This window comes from Chelonoidis abingdonii, chromosome 5, assembly GCF_003597395.2.
Source record: "Chelonoidis abingdonii isolate Lonesome George chromosome 5, CheloAbing_2.0, whole genome shotgun sequence".
NCBI classification, from domain to species: domain Eukaryota; kingdom Metazoa; phylum Chordata; order Testudines; family Testudinidae; genus Chelonoidis; species Chelonoidis abingdonii.
The window spans coordinates 26,550,875-26,567,463 of NC_133773.1; the positions used below are offsets into that span (position 1 = coordinate 26,550,875).

Sequence of the window (16,589 nt, forward strand, 5' to 3'; positions counted from 1 at the left end):
CTTTCAAGCTAAACAGACTTGAAATCCAAAGAAGAGCTCTGTGTAGCTGAAAATCTTGTCTCTTCCACCCACAGAAGTTGGTCAAATAAAAGATATGAACTCACTCACTTTATCTCTCTCACGAGTCTATTGACAATTGTAACACTGCCCCTCCTTCCCTCCCATTAAGCAAGCAGGATGCAACTCATGCTGTACATTAAGCCCCTCTTTCCCAATGCACATGTAGCTGGGCTAAAAGTAAATCTTGAGCCAAGTAACAGCATCACATCAGTAATCAGAAACATAAAATCAAACATTAAACTTACAAGAAAATCCATATTCATTCTGGGTTCTCTGTTCAGTTGAAATAGGATAAATGAAACCTTAAAAAGAAAGAAATTAAACAAAAATGGGAACAAAATCAAATTAATGAGGGGAACCAAAAAAAGCAAAGCATGAAAAATGGTTTAATTAAAAAAAAGGAGGAAAAGAAACCCATGGTACTTTACAATTCTGATTCAGCACAGAATTATGATTTTGCATCTCCTGTCTGCTCCAGAGCCTCACTAAGAATTAATAAGTAGGCAGATTGAATTTCAGAGCCAAAATCGGTCTCGAGTCACTAACTTTGGAGTGCTTAAAGTCTTTCTTTTATTGAGCATAAACTCTAATGGATCTAATTTATTTCAGACATCAAGCATCATTAGCATATGGAAAGTCTTTTTTCCCTACCCCTGCCATATGGTTTAATTCCCAGGACATTTTCAGTAGGGCTCTAAACAGTTTTTTTATTTAATTATAGTGGCTTGCTGTTGGTTTAATAGAGCTAAAGGAGACTTGTCGTCATTGGTCAGAGGTTAAATACCCATTTGCTGAGCAAAGCCCATACAGAAAACCCTCTTTTTGGATTTCCTTGGAATTATTTTATCCTGTCTCTAATAGGAATCCAATAGGAATTCCACAGGGTGCCAGCAAATTGAACTGGAAACTGAATGTGTTCGATTTGAAATCATTATAAAATCAATAGAGGAGCTGGGGTCATAAAGTTATTTATTTTAAATCTTTGAAGGCCTAGTGTAATATTGATAAAATCAGAACATAATTCAGTTTTATTCCAAAACAGATCAACAGTAAGAGTATCTCCTTCTTTCTTTTATTTCTTTTCCATCTCCTACAATAATATAGTAGCACTTTTTCTCTTCCAGTTGCTCTAGCTGGTTGGTGCTATCACCCCAAGAAGTAGGCATTTATTTTATTCCCTTTTTACCAATGCAGAAAATGAGTCAGAGGGTCCAAGACTAGTCCCATAGAAGTCAATCATGTCTGGCGAGGTAAATGACATGCCCCAGGCAACAAAGGGAGTCATTGTCAAAGCTGAAATGAGAACTTTGGAGGGCCTGACTCTCTTTCCTGTGCTCAGGCTGTGGCACTTTTAAAGCCGTACTGCAAAAACACCAAGTGTTTATGAAAGCTAACTACCTGTCACATAACCATGCTGTTAACTGAAATACTAGAGGCAGGCAGAGGTATTCTTTATGATAGAGGCACTTTGCTGCAGCACCATGGGATAGCATTATGCCTTATTTCCCAGCAATGATTCCAGGCTTGCGCTTACTTTTATAAATATTATATTCCTCACTCATTTGTATGGTTCCTTGAGGGAGGTTTGCCTGTTTGCATTTTTAATTGTTTCTCTCTCATACTAGTGAACTCATAACACTGGAGTTTAGGACATGAAAAGGATGCAAGGAGAGAAGAGAGACGAGGTGAGTTAATATCTTTTATTGAGCCAACTTCTGTTGGTGAGAGGGACAAGCTTTGGAACTTACAAAGAGCTCTTCTTAAGGAGAGAAGTCAGGCAAGCAACTGCTGAAAGTCTGGGGCAGTGAGAGCACCGTTAGTCAGTCCATGGTTGGGAAAGTTCATGCTAGTGTTTGCAGCTGCACCAGTGTCACCATACAATATGAAAACTTCAGGGATTTGGTGGAAACCTGAAGATATCTTGGTCTACTGTGGGGAGGTGAAACAGGACTAAATTTTCTCTCAGTGACACTGGTGTGACATCAGTGGAATTGCTCTGGATTTATTAAACTCAGTGAGAGAAGAATTCAGTCTTAGATGTCCTTCCTGCAGCAGACAAAGATGCCTTCTGAAATCCAGCAAATAGATGGCGCTATAATAGGAAAATTCCCTAAAAACCAAAAAAATGATGGGGCATTACAGGGGAACTGAAAAGTTGTTTTTTGTTTTATTTTAACCTGGCAAGTTTTGAGTTCAGAGTCCTGTGTCACCCTTGCTATGAAATATAGATGAGCTATAGTAACTGCCACTCAAAAGAGCTAACATGGGTAAGTAAACACAGGGATGATTTTAAATATTCTGGGTCAAATTTATCCTGATGTGACTACACCATAGATTTCTATTTGTTAAAAATATTTATTTGCAACTTCTAACTCTATATACACTCTGTCACTGATGAATTTAAAACAGTACAACTTTCATGAAAAGGCAGCTACAAAATATTGGCATCATCTTATTCAGAAGATCTGCTTTGCGTGAGTATTGAAAGTCCTATCTATTTACTTAAATGGAAAAAATAAAGCTTTACTGCTTGCTAGGCCTGTTAGCCTTTCAAAGCCAATACATCTAAGACAAAGCAGCTGGATTCTATTCCCTCCTGTGCATCAGCAACTGAACTGGTTACTAAATTCCAATCAGCTGCATCTGTGCAAACCCACATTGGGTTGCACAAGTGCCATTGAGGGCATAATTTAGGCCTGCAGAATTTTTTATTCTTGTTTATGACCTTTATTCCAGGCTTGTCTTTCAAAGCCCAGGCTGAATTTTGCAGAACAATTGAGCACAACTGTTTTGGAAATTGTTGAGAGATAATAAGCAAGGAGCCCTCCCATGCCATTTTTACAAAGTCACAATTCAAAGTAAAACTGCACTTCTAAACAGCTTTAAAAAAATAACTTTTCCTTTCACTTTTAACAGAGGGAGAGAATTCAAATGGTAGAGACAGGCAGAAGGCTTGAGGACACACTCTGATGACGGCGGCAGTGGGGGATATGAGATTATTGCCACCCTCTGGAATGACAACACAGGTATCTCTTTAGACAGTTTTTCACGCTGGCCCATCTGATCCCACTCTGAAACAATGAGCTAGGACATTCTCTTCAGATAATGAGGCAAACCTGCTGAGATTAGTACCCATGATAATGAAAAATGGCTTCCCTCCCATTTTCAGAGTGAGTGCCATGCAAAATGATATTCCCCCTACCGGCTGTATCAGTAGTGCTGTTTGCCAAGTACCTAAGGGACTTGTACTGGTATTATAAAAATTTTAAAGGAGGGGAACTAAGAAAGGTGCTGTTAACATGCTTTGACTCTGCTGCTGGTGCTGCTGACTCATGCATTGAGCAGCTGGTTTCACAGTCAGTAACTTGCTTTGAGGAAAGTAACTTAAGCCTGTCACTTGGCTTGTTTTGAAATATAACATTTCCAAAGGTTCTTTTGGTGCTTTGTTGTTTATTTCTTGTGCATGTTACTGCTGGAATAATAAAAATATGAATAATTATACTTTACACTTATAGGCCCTTCCAGCTGAAGATCTCAGATGCTTTTCAGAGTGAGGTATTTATTATCTTCATTTCACACACAGAAAATAGTAACACAGAGAGGTTAATTGACTAGCCCAAAGTCACATACAGTGAGTCAGTCAGAGGCCATGTCTACACATTGAAATTGCACTAATGTAACTAAATTCATTTCTAAATTGATTTAATTAAATTGGTGCAACTCTCTTCAGTTTACAGCCTGCTCTACACAGTTTTTGTACCAGTATATCTGTTTCAGTGGAAGTGGTGAGAGGTGAGCTTTTTTTTTTTTTTTTAAACTGAAACAGTTATAAAGGTGCCTTATACCATAATAACTGATTCCCTTTCCCCTACGGGAATAGCAGTACTGATATAAACATCCTTTATACTGATATAATCCACTAGAGGGTTGTACTGGTCTAGTTAACTTTTGTGGGTAGAAAAGACATTTGACTGCCTTATATCCATTGAGATTAATTAAATTTCAATATCAGTCATTCTTAAATCGATTTACGGGATTGCACAGATTTAACTAAATAGATTTAGAAACAGATTTAATTAAATTAGTGCAATTTGTAAGTGTAGATATACCGCAAAAGTTAGAAACAGAAACCACATATCCTGACTCCCTTTCTTCTGCTCTGACTTCCAGAAAGCAGATTCATGCCAAAGGCAATAGGTAAGTGACACCAAGATGTAACTAAGTGGACAAAATTTCTGGACATGTGGTACCCGGATAACAGCTTGCCTTTGTGGGAAAGTAGCAGAATTAATAAGCAGAGAGATGATTTCTCTTCATGTGGCAAAAAGTCCCCTAAAATAATTTACCTGCAGAGGAGAAGAAAAGCCCATCCATGCAAAAGATACTTTGGCTCTTTTTTAAGAGATGGGATATTTGGGAAATGGAAAAATTCATCACTCTGAAAGATAATTATGCAAAAAGTTACGAGACTGACTCCCCGGAGTCCTTTTTCAAAATTTCCAGAGATGTCCGTAGTCGCCAACCTAGCAGCTCTGAATTTTTGGTCTACACTAATCATTACTGGGATGTGGACTTCTATACTATTACATCATGTTACGTCCTTTGTCACCTCAAAATTAGACTACTGCGATTTACATGGAGCTATTGTTTCAGTCCATCTGGAAACTACAGCTGATGCAAAATTCAGCAGCCCACTTGCTAAGTAGATTTCTCTTTGCAAGCACATTAACTTCTGCTCTATTGTTAAATATTAATAATAATAAATAATAATAATAATAATTATTATTATTATTATTATTATTATTTGCATTGCAGTACCACCTGGAAGCCATGGGCCAGGACCTCACTGTGCCAGACAGTGTACAAACAAAAAGAGGATCCCTGCCCTAACATATGCTGTATGAACTGCACTAGCTGCCTATTGGTTCAGGGATTGATTCTGGGCTGTAGGTTTTTATCTATGCAACCCTAAAGCTACTTGAGACATTACCTATCTAGGAGATGGCTTTTCTCCCCGTGGTATAAAACAAGTAAAGCGGCTAGGAGGGTCTTTGGAACTTTCTTCACTCTTTGATCCATAATAGAACTTGTAACCTCCAGGGAATATTGCAAGACCCATCTTTTCTTCCTTCCCCGCAGGGAGTTGGGTGAGGCCGGGGAGTGGTTGGGGGAGCGCTCCTTGGTGATTTTGTTAATGGGTCTTATTAAATATTTGTTATATTTATGCTGCTGCCAGGATAATTCTGTCTGCAGGTAATTGCTAGGATCTATTTTTGGGAGGGTGGGGGGGAGAACGTATTTTAAGAATTCTCATGGTCACCCAGAGCTTATGATGGGCACTTTTAATTTGTATAGCACAAACTTGAATGAATAAAGTATCCAAGATCTGCCTGTTCACTTTAATGCACTCTATCTGAACCTATCATTAGCCATCTTTAAACTGCAGATGCTCTGTACTTTGCCTTGCACACGAGGCTTCAGATGTAACCAATGGTCATAAAATTATGCAGGTCTTTCAAAAATCCAGCCACGCTATCTGTCTCCTGCCCTCATGTGGCAGTGAACTCAGCAGGTGGATTTATAAGTTGATGTAACAATATTTCCTTTTCTGAACTCCAAAGTTACTGCCCTTTAATCTCATCAAGGGTGGAGAAGAGAAACATGAGCATTTAATCACTGCTATTTCTTTCTCTGCTTTTACACAGGAACGCAGAATTATAAATGGAGTAGTAATATGTTGTTACTGATTGGTCAATACATTCTGAATCATGAAGCTGTGATGGACACATTTTCAAACCAAGGTACTTAAACACAACAACCAAAGTCTTGCAAATATGATCACTCAAATCAGCACTTAAGTAATAGAAAATGGGCATGTAGGTACATAATTTCAAATTTTGGTGTCTAAAGGCAGGATTTGGTATTCTCTTAAGGTACCCACATATGAAAATTGGTTCCAGTCTTTGAATACTACTCAGTAAAGCATGTATTATGTGGTTTCTTCTATGAATGAATATAGGACAGTAGGCTATTGCCCACTATAAAGGTTCTTTCAACTTTCATTCAAATCTCCTTTTCCAGTGACTCATTTTTTGGGTGGCTGACATTTTCTGCACTTGGTCTCAGCCCAGAAAATTCTTTTGAAAAGTTTGAGTAAATTCAGATTCAGAATCAGTGTTTTTTCTTTGACTTCAGTGGCATCTGAATCAGGCCCTTGGGGTTTTTTGGTGTGTGGAGTTGTTGTTTGAGTGACACATATTTACCCTTATTTTAAAGACGCTTCAGTTAAGGATACCCTGCTACTTCCAAGCTCAGCACGCTCAACAGCAGTATCTTCCTTCCTTACTTTAAAGTGACATTGTCAACCAAAATTATCAGCGCCAATTTATATCTTGTAAAATCTTTAACCAATAGGAATGTTTCCATATGCATTTTTTTAAAAATTCCAATGGAAAGAGCTGTCAAAACACTATAAGCACAGCCCTGAAGTATTTGCAGTCCCACTACTGTGGCACTGAACCATACCATTAATGCCATTTCTGTCCCATACTCCAATCTAAACCTTCATTGACCATGGCGAGTTTGTTAGTTAATGCAAACTTGAGGTGACAAATCAAGTGTAGTGCTCAAAGAGTGGGAGCCTGCAAAAGCCGAAGGTGCCCTGACAGCGTTAACTCAGCCACACTGCACATGTGCATGCATGTCTACTTTCCTGGTTAACTATAAACGGTAATACAGTATAGTACTGTTTGTTATTAATGGATACAATTAAATGTACAAACTGGTTGAATTAATATTGATGCAGCAGCATTAACACTTGGAATTTCCTTCCTTTAAGTGCTTCATGTATAACACAAGCGCACCCAGCCACCACCGTTCTCTGCTGGCGTAATGCCAGTGACTCATACCAATGGAGGATTGGATCCATGATCTCATTCTTCCTCTAAAATGGAGATTCTGAATTGCATGGTCATGCAAGCAACTTACTAAAGGAAGATGTGGGTATTTTCTTTTCTTTTTTGGATGTTGTATTCTATTTTCTATTATGGTAAAGCAGAAAAGTAAAATATTCTAACATCATTAATGAGTCTGCAATTATATATACAACTTCAAATAAGCTATTTAAAAAAATTCTTAGAAACTTAACCTTTCTCTATGAAATCAAAGGTGTGATGAAAGCTGTAATATACCTACAGAGAAACAAACTGTTGCTTTGTTTTCTCAGTTTTTCTTTTTGGCCTTTATCTGTTTGCTTTAGTAGAAAGGGTACTGAGTGAATGCTTTAGAAAAGGGATTGGTGTCCCTGCTATAAATCAGCTGGAAAGCCATGGTAGAGGTTGCACATTCATTAATGTTTGACACTAAAACACATCCTGTATTAAGAAATAAAATACAGGAACGATGAACTCACAGGGTTACATTTCTGCAGCTAGGGATCCTGCAGTGCAAAGTTGCACTGTCCGAGCAGGGTCCCATCGAGGCTTTATGAAGTACAGCCATCGAAGGGTCCTGCAGCCAGTGTGGAACCTTGCAACTGTCTGCAAAGTGTGCTCCTTCCCTCATGCACTGAGGCGAGGAAGAAGAGGGGCCACGGCACACCTGCATCTAAGGTGGTACAATGTTAAGCTGTATTTGAAAAATGGTATGAGACCGAGTAATAAAAGACCGTGGGCCACTTCTTTGGGTATGCCAGGACTCTGCTGAGCACACTTCAGAGGGACAGTGGACAAAGGTGGATTTTTGTCCTCTTGAACCTGGGGAGCAATCTGGCTGCAATGGCTCTTTTAGGCCCTCTGAGCATTATGCCAGTTAGAGCTAGCATAATCCAGCTATGCTCCTTTGCAGTCCAGCACACACCCATCATTTTCCCTTCGTCGGGAGGGAGTGTTGTATACCAGCACAGAGATTCTCCCACATTATGAGACTCCTCACCATCCCCTTTAGGGCTTGTCTCAATGTCCTCTGTAACAGTAGAGTGACCATAGAGACATTGGTGGAGACAAACATCCGGCTCTGCACATGCACAAGAGGGCAGAGTTAAGGGTATAAGTGCATCCTTAAAAGAAATAATATATTCTGACTTAGTGCTCTCTTAATGCTCTCCTAACATAGATTTCCTATGGAATAAATAATACCTATAGTAAGAATAATCTGCAGCTTCTCTTACAATAGCAGTTCATAAACTTTTTCCTTCCCTGCTGCTTCCCAGCAGCAATAGCACATAAACAGATGATGTGATCTCTACAAGGTCATCATATTTTTTTGTGGCGAAAAAAGTCTCTAGAGTTCCTAAAAGCCAACCACAAGAAATATGTCCAGTTTCTTTCTATTACTAAGACACTTGCTGTTATATAGAAAGCCTTTTATGTCTGCACTAATGATGTCAAAGGTCAGATGTGACATCAGACATCCTAGAGATAATTCACCATAATTCATCTTACGTCTGAAGGTCTTATTATTGACAAGTTTTGGAGTGAGACAACAGCATGGGGTTTGAGGTTTCGTGAATCTCTCCTACTACTTACTCATTTGTTGACTCTGGCTTTTACTGAGAGTCCCTCTCTCCTTGGTGGTGAAGGGAAGATTGTGATATTCCATAGTTAAGGCTGTAACTATGTTTTCATTATAAATTAGATTTCTGACTCTTAATTAAAATCCTTAGAAAGGTCCTTTCTCAGTTTAAGTTCACACATCACATGTGTGTGGGGAAGTGGGTGGAAGGGAAGAATAACTTTTTGCTAAAATTTGCTGTGAATTAACCCAGGCAATTCTGACATTTGGAAGATTAATAGGTAAGTGGTTTGCCCTTTTGGCTAATTCTTATCCCATATTTTGGGGGTCATGTCTCAAAATCCGAAAGGCCTAGACACTTTAAATTGGGTTTGTAGAGCACAGACACACAAGCCTAGGATTGCATTTGAGTTTTCATATTAAACTGGCAATTCTTGGAGTTTGCTTTGCTTTGCCATGCCACTGTAGTGTGGTCAGGAGCTGAAGTGATGAAGGGGAGTGTCCAAATAGAGATGAGTGGCAGATGGCTCGGCAAAAGAAATGAAATTTGAAGAGAGATTTGAAAGAGGAGAATGAGATGCTAACCCTGCTGGAGAAGAGGCTCCTTCTGGCACAAGAGGAGGATATTCAGGCAGCTGTTTGGCAACATGCACCAGACTAAACAGCTCTATAAACTAAAGACCAGAATAATTCTTTTATTCTAGTTTTCTTACTTCTTACCCCAAGAGCGCCAATGACTTCAGAATTAGAGATCAACATTATGTTTATTTGAGATTTCTTAAAATATTCAATTACAAACTGCTTCCTCCATTACAAGAGTTCACTGAGTTATGTACCTTCAGTCTTGCTGCTGCAGTTTAACCTTTGGGTTGAGCCTGGGGCAGGGAATCAAGAGATTGGAATGACTCTGATGCTGACTTGCTGTTTGACCCATGGCAAGTCATGTAACCTCTCTGTGCCTTGCTAAGTCAAGTGAAGTGGGAATAGTGATACTTACTCATCTCTGTAAGGGGCTTTGAAATCTATGGCTGAACTAAGCACTATGTATTATCATTATGTTATTATTAGGGCTCTACCAAATTCACAGCCATGAAAAACGTGTCACGGACCATGAAATCTGGTCTCCCCCTGTGAAATCTGGTCTTTTGTGTTCTTTTACCCTATACTATACAGATTTCATGGAGGAGACCAGCATTTCTCAAATTGGGGGTCATGACCCAAAAGGGAGTTGCAAGGTTATTTTAGGGGGATTGTGGTATTGCCACCCTTTCTTCTGTGGTGCCTTCAGAGCTGGGTGGCTGGAAAGTGGTGGTTACTGACGGAGGGCCCAGCTCTGCAGACAGCAGCACACAAGGATGGCAATACCATACCATGCCATCCTTACTTCTGCACTGCTGCTGGCAGTGACTGCCTTCAGAGCTGGGATCCCAGCCAACAGCTGCCGCTTTCCAGTGGCCCATCTCCGAAGGCAGCGCCACTGCCAGCAGCAGCACAGAAGTAAGGGTAGTAGAGTCAAGACTCCTACAATGCAACACCATGAAATTTCAGATTCAAATAGCTGAAATCATAACATTTATTATTTTTAAAATCCTATGACCATGAAATTGATCAAAATGGACTGTGAACTTGGTAGGGCCCTGGTTATTCTGTTTCTCTATCTGGGTCTGCATCAACAAGACATCTATTATCAGTTTACATGTCTTTCTCTTCATCTAAGTGGAGAAGATCTTTTATTATTATATATCATCATTATTAGGCATGGGGTATGAGGGAAGAATAAAGGAGAAAAGAAGAGAAGAGATAGGGAATTTACAATGATTAAAGATATACAAGAAGAATGTTTGGAGTTTCTTTCATATATGCATGCTGCTATGCTTAATATAAGTTGACATTTTCAATGCAGTCCAAAGGCTTTAGAAAAAATATCTTCTCTTAAAATTAATGGAGTGGTATAGTGCTCTAGTGGATTGGGAATCAGGAGTCCTGGGTCCTATCCCCAGCTCTGCCATTGGCCTGCTGTGGGACCTTGTCTCCCATTTTGCCTTTTGTCTATTTAGATCATAAGCTCTTTGAGCCAGGGATTGTTTCTCAGTAGGTGTTTGTACAGCGCCTAGCACAGAGGAACTATGTTCTGAATTGGGGCCTTTTTGCATGAATGTAATACAAACAATAGTAAGAAGATGTGTCCAAACTCATCAGAGTGCTTTGAAAATCTCACCCATTGTTTATTAGCAGGTTAAACAAACAGAATTGTAGATCTGGATGAATTTTATATCAAATAACAAATGCTACAGAAATCCTCCCCCAGGAATGGATTGGAAGAAACGATGAGAAGATCCTTTAAATTAAAGCAGCTCTTCCTGAAAGAGCTCAGCAAGGCTGGCGAGGTGGATACATTAGTATGCAGGGAGACTGAACATATTAAAAGTTGTTTCTCAACCCACATGCTTTTAATAAAGGATTTCCTTTCATTCTTTTACACACACACTAGCTTCTGTTGTGATCTCCCTTGAGACAACTTTGCTTCCCTCCTTGATTCTGAAAAACATCCCCTTACTCTTCACACAGTGAAGTTCTCTAGGTTCTCATCAGGTTACTCTGGGCTACAATTCTTCACAGCACCTCTCCTTTTAAAACAAACCAAAAGGGGAAACATGCTTATTTCATCAGAAGATTCTGGTGTATTACATTGAACAAGCAGCACATGTGCAGAATATGTATGTTCCAGCAAGAAACTGCTGCGACAGAAAGCACAGCAGACATTAATACTAGGTTAACCTTTCTTCCTTCTCAAGAAGCAACTTATGTAATAGATGCTTGGCAGGAAAACGTGGACAAATGTGAAGTGTTAACCTTCTAATACATAAAGATGACAAATTATATACTCTTCTGAGACTGACATTACTATTATTAAAACAATGAATAATATGGATTATTCTGAATGTCAATAGAGTCCTCCAGGCAAGGATCTCAAAGCATTGTGATATTTAACCTAATCTCTGTGCTTCAAATAAGATATGCTGCAAATATGGTGGTAAATAATTTAACTACTGTGGGTGGTGCCAGTTTTTATTACACACACAGTAGATGATGTTGCTGAGGGCTTATTAATGCTATTACAATAAATTATTAAATTATTGTAAAGACTCCTGCTAGGTGATACAGTATATCTGGAGGCTTACAATAGTAACAGTTGTCCTAAATTTTCATTGCAATTACTTTTCTTTTTCAATCTGCCTCCTGTCTCTCTGCGGGCATGCTAGTTTAATGCTTATTCATTCTTTCATATTAAGAGAAAAATACTAGCTACTGAATAGGAGTGTGTGTGTACACGAGCAAGATCATTAGTCTGAATAAATGTGACAGCAGAGTTGCACCAGAAACACCATGGTTAGCGGTAAGCAGAAACTACAGCTTTGGGTGTAAAATACTGTAATTACAAGGGATGGGGAAGGCTCCACACTTTTCATCCCCACACAGAAATCGATAGTGGTATAGACTGCTGCTCTGTGTTGGAGTTGGGGCAGTCTGATGAAAGAGCTTATTGATTTGCCCAAGTGATGTTAGTGTAGTGAATAATAGACTGGAAGAGAAAGGGCTTGTAAATTAGACTGATTCAGTCCAATATTTCCTGGGATATCTCTTTTATATATATATATTTTTTTACAGGTGAGTTTCTGTCAAAGCAATGGGTTAGTCGCTCTTGTTACAAGAAGCTATTTAATAATTCTTAGACCTCCACATTACCATATTTAATTGATAACCTATCAGTTTTTGATGAAGACTGATTCTGAGAAGGAAGGGAGAAACTGCTCTAATGGGTAGAATCTGCATAGCATGCAATTAAGCAGCCAACGAAGTAGAAATCAGAAAAGAATCCAAGCACACAGACGGCTTGATCTTGGGTCCCTTGGCTCTTATCCATGTGCCCACAAGGGAAAGCTGCTGGGAGTTCTTTGAAAATGTGTGATCTGGATTCAAAGGCCTCCGAGTTATGAAAAAAATCTAATTCCAACTCAATCCAGATGAAAATCTAATAATCCGTAATGAATTTCAGTGTGTTCCAGGAATGAAAAGGGTCCTGTGTTCCTCCCTAGCTCAGCACACAGATGCACTATGAGTTCATCTGGAGGAACCCAACCCTATACAGAAGTAAAAATAAAAGTGTTCTGAATGGATTTACATAAATTGAGAAAGAGAAAGAATAGCAGGCACAGAGCTGAAGTGTGGCAAATCAGTCTATTCAGCAGTGATGGATTATGGAGCAGGATTGTAAGTTTTACAGGTATATGAACCCCATACGTATAAAGACATTACCATTAAACTCCAACACTGAGGGATAATCTCAACCCCTGAAGCTAAGGAGATCAATATGCAACTGTATATTATTTTCATTTCCTCCCACTCTCCATATACATATAAAAATGCAGAGTGGGATTCACATTAGCGTCGCCCTCTCTCCTTTCAAAGATCTGTGCTTTACTCCTAGCAATCACTTTCACAAATAAAATGCAATATACCATCTACATAAAAATGGGATCCCTACAGGGGCTTTTATTCTGCAGCAGCATTATGAATTTGTTTTCATGAGATTTCTGCTTAAATGACTCTGCTTATGCATATAGCCAAAGATGACACACACCTGTCTAAATATAATCTGGTAATAAAGAGCTCTTTAGAGTGGAGGTGGTTTCTTTTCTTGCTAATTTACCATAATGGCTCATTCACACCACTGGAGTTAAGGATACATTAGCTTCCCCACTACAAACCCATATTTTCAGGGTGTCATATAACTTTACTTTAGCATGACTTTTTTTTTTTTTTTTACTTTTAGAGAAAAGTTCAGCTTCCCCCACAAAAATAAAAATGGAAAAATTACAGCTGGTTTCATGAAGCTGTCACTCAAAGCATCAAAACTCAAATGAAGATGTGGCCATGTTTTTGGTTAAACTGGAAAACTGAAGGCAAAATCATGTTTTGAGATTGGATAGCTCAGGGTTTCGATACAGATTTTTCTATGTCTAGGTCACTTGTTCAAATCTAGCCCTGTTTGGTAGTGACTGAAAATCATTGCATACTAGCTAATGGCATTTCTGTGGCCTATTTGAACATACAACTCTGAACATACAACCACTATATAGATACAACTGCAGCCCCTTGGGTGATGGAGAGCTGCAGCCAGGTAAAGAATCAGAAAGCAGTACAGTAAAATGCAAAGGAGTGGAAGAAGGCAAATTTTGGCAAAGGCCATTGGAACCAACCACTGTTCTTATTAAAAGTTCAGCAGATCTTTAATGAACCAGCAGTGCAGATAGGACCTCCATTTTTAATGTATCATCTGAAAGACTCAGTGGGATGGTTCAATTCCTTGAGAATCGGCGTCAAATTCACAAAAAAACCCAACATAACCCTTGACTATTGGGAACCTCTTGGCAGTCATAGTGGAGTGGCCAACACCAGGATGGTCCTGAAGACTGAACTCTCCTCTAAGTTTTTAGTGGCTGAGGCATATTGGAGGGTCAGTGTGTTGAAACCTGTGCTGTTGCCGATGCTGTACCTGTTCTGCGAACAGACAGCTTCTGTCTCCAGCGCTATCAGTCTGGCTTTAAATTCATTTAAATATAAAAAAGGAACAAAGTAATGTACCTAGAACCAATTCTGTGTGTGCAAATGAACAGTGCCAAAGGCCTATGGTCGGCTTTACCAGGTTGATTTTTTGAAGATGTTGGTTTTGAACTATAAAAGCTCTATCCACCACGAGACCCATCTATCCATGAGACTCTCTCTCCTGTGACCATCAGAGACAGTGGGCTGGAGCCTCTTTGGTATCAGAGAGGGAGGTCAACAGGCAAGGTATTCTCTGTAGGTCACCAAGGCTTTTCAACTAGATTCTTCCTCTGGTCTGAAAGAGCCTGAGTTTGTTAACCTTCAGGGAGAGCTACATCATCCATCTTAACTTCCTGACCCGTAAGACGATGGGCCTAGCAATAATGATGATAAGGGAAGCTGCTGGGGATGTATGGAGAGGTCAATTCATTTTGTTCTATTTACATTTCTGGGAGTTTGTTTGATCTGGGGTAACAGATGTGTCATTTGGTTAAAAAGTTGGGTTTTTTAAAAGACTAGTCAGGGCACCCAGAGCATTGGATGGGTGCTTGTTTATGGCAGAGCTATAAATATCCAAATGAATAACTAAACAACAGGTTCTCTCTTAAAGTGATGCTATACTGGATATAGACTCCTAAATCTACACTACACAAAGAGGCAAACCCTGCCTCCTCTTCTGTGGGTGGGAAGGGCCCTGGATGCAGAGAGACTGATACACTCCTATTGCACACCTTTATGACATAGACCCTCAGCTTCCACATTGCTGCATATAAGGGTGAGGAGTAGTAGCTTTAGAGAGCTCGAGATGCAAGCTACATGGATCCACTACCTGTTTCCTCCAAAGAATCATAGAATCGTAGATTATTAGGGTTGGAAGGGACCTCAAGAAATCATCTAGTCCAACTCCCTGCTTAAAGCATGACCAATTCCCAAATCCCTAAATGGCTGCCTCAAGGATTGAATTCACAACCCTGGGTTTAGCAGGCCAATGCTCAAACCACTGAGCTAAAGAATTGCAGAGACTACAGCAGCTCTGTGGACTAAGAGGGAAGAATACTTTGCCCAAACCTCAGAGGAGATACCCTGCAGCAAGTCTGTTTACATGATCTTGACACAGGAAACAGTATTTTCCCATAAGGGAGTTTATTTATTCTGCAGGTGTCTCTAGCTAGTGTGTAATTATGTCTACTGTAGACAAGATTACCCCTGGCATCTGCATGGGTGCACAGCTGGGGAAGAACATTGGAAGGAGCCTTCTTACCTCCCCCAAGCACTCTACATATAGGCCAAGAACAATATAAGTCCTTGCATTTGGGAGAGGTCAGAGGCTGCTTCTTCCTGGCTCCTGGGGGGTACAAAATTACCCCAAAGGAAGACACAAGAGGACATAGCTGTGGAGAATTGGGAAATATCTGCAGGGTTTTTTTTATGTATATGGTGCATTATAATGTTTATAGTGGGCTACTTGATATGGAGTTAGATCAGAAGGAGTTGTTACAGGGACCAAGTAGGAAAGGCAAAACAATGACACAGGTAAAAGTCCTTGAGGAAGATGTTAACTGGATAATACCCCTCACCAGGCTCCAATCAAACTAGAATGGTTTACTCTTCCCAAGGCTAAATCTAGGATCAAAAAAGGGTACTAAACCGTTATAGGACCCTAGGCCTAGGAAAGGGGGGGGATTGATTTTGTTGAGAGAGGCTGCTCAGTGAATGCCAATGAGCACCGACAGGGATGCAAGCTGACTCCCAGACTATCAGTGAGTCGGGGTCTGCAGCTAGTAGGCTGTAGAGAACAGATGATACCAAGGCTAAGTCATATCTACCTAGGGCCTTCAGGGGAATGCCAATCATAGGTAAGACATTGCGCCTACCACTCTCTCTTGTTTTAAATCCATTTCTCTGAGTGCTTTGAACATTTTGGCAAAAAAAATCATCCTCTGTCTTGAAAAAGCTGCTTCTGTATCACTGCATAATATTACTCTCCACCAACTCCTGAAGGGAAGTCTTAGAGGTGCTATGCCCATCAATCTTGCGAGGTGTCAAATTCGGCAACCAGATGGGCATAACCTAGCACAACCATTCAGACAGTGGAAGGAACACAAGGTCCCACCCCAAAGAGAAGTAGAGTACAGGCCTGTCACTTGAAAGTGGTGCACTTGGGTGGCTGGAAAAGGGTCTCAGAAAAGGCACAGACCATTACAATGGTCATGGCTCTACCTCCATTCTCCACCACCACACAAAACTGGCACAGAATGCTGAAAGGACTAGGCTGCACCATTTATTCCAGGATTACAGGATTTACAGAGGATTTGCCTCAGGCCTGGTCTACACTACGCATTTAAATCGATTTAATGGCCGTTAAATCGATTTAACGCTGTACCCGTCCACACTACAATGCCCTTTACATC

The 16,589-nt window shown here is 39.9% G+C and overlaps 1 protein-coding gene and 1 long non-coding RNA gene across 3 annotated transcripts in view; one reads left to right on the forward strand and one right to left on the reverse strand.

Moving 5' to 3' along the window:
* Window positions 1-16,589, reverse strand: part of UNC5C (unc-5 netrin receptor C) — a 385,127-nt gene that overhangs the window by 53,677 nt on the left and 314,861 nt on the right. The window contains exon 8 of one of the 2 annotated variants that reach the window (XM_032762594.2): window positions 306-362. The exons of the other annotated variant lie outside the window; for it this stretch is intronic. Coding sequence (XP_032618485.1) covers window positions 306-362 — 57 coding nt within the window. The remainder of the gene's footprint in view (window positions 1-305; window positions 363-16,589) is intronic. 2 annotated transcript variants of the gene reach the window in all.
* On the forward strand, window positions 2,984-7,109 carry LOC116814766 (uncharacterized). Its single transcript, XR_004371340.1, has 3 exons — window positions 2,984-3,086; window positions 5,766-5,861; window positions 6,899-7,109. It is a non-coding gene; the product is annotated as an uncharacterized LOC116814766 (long non-coding RNA).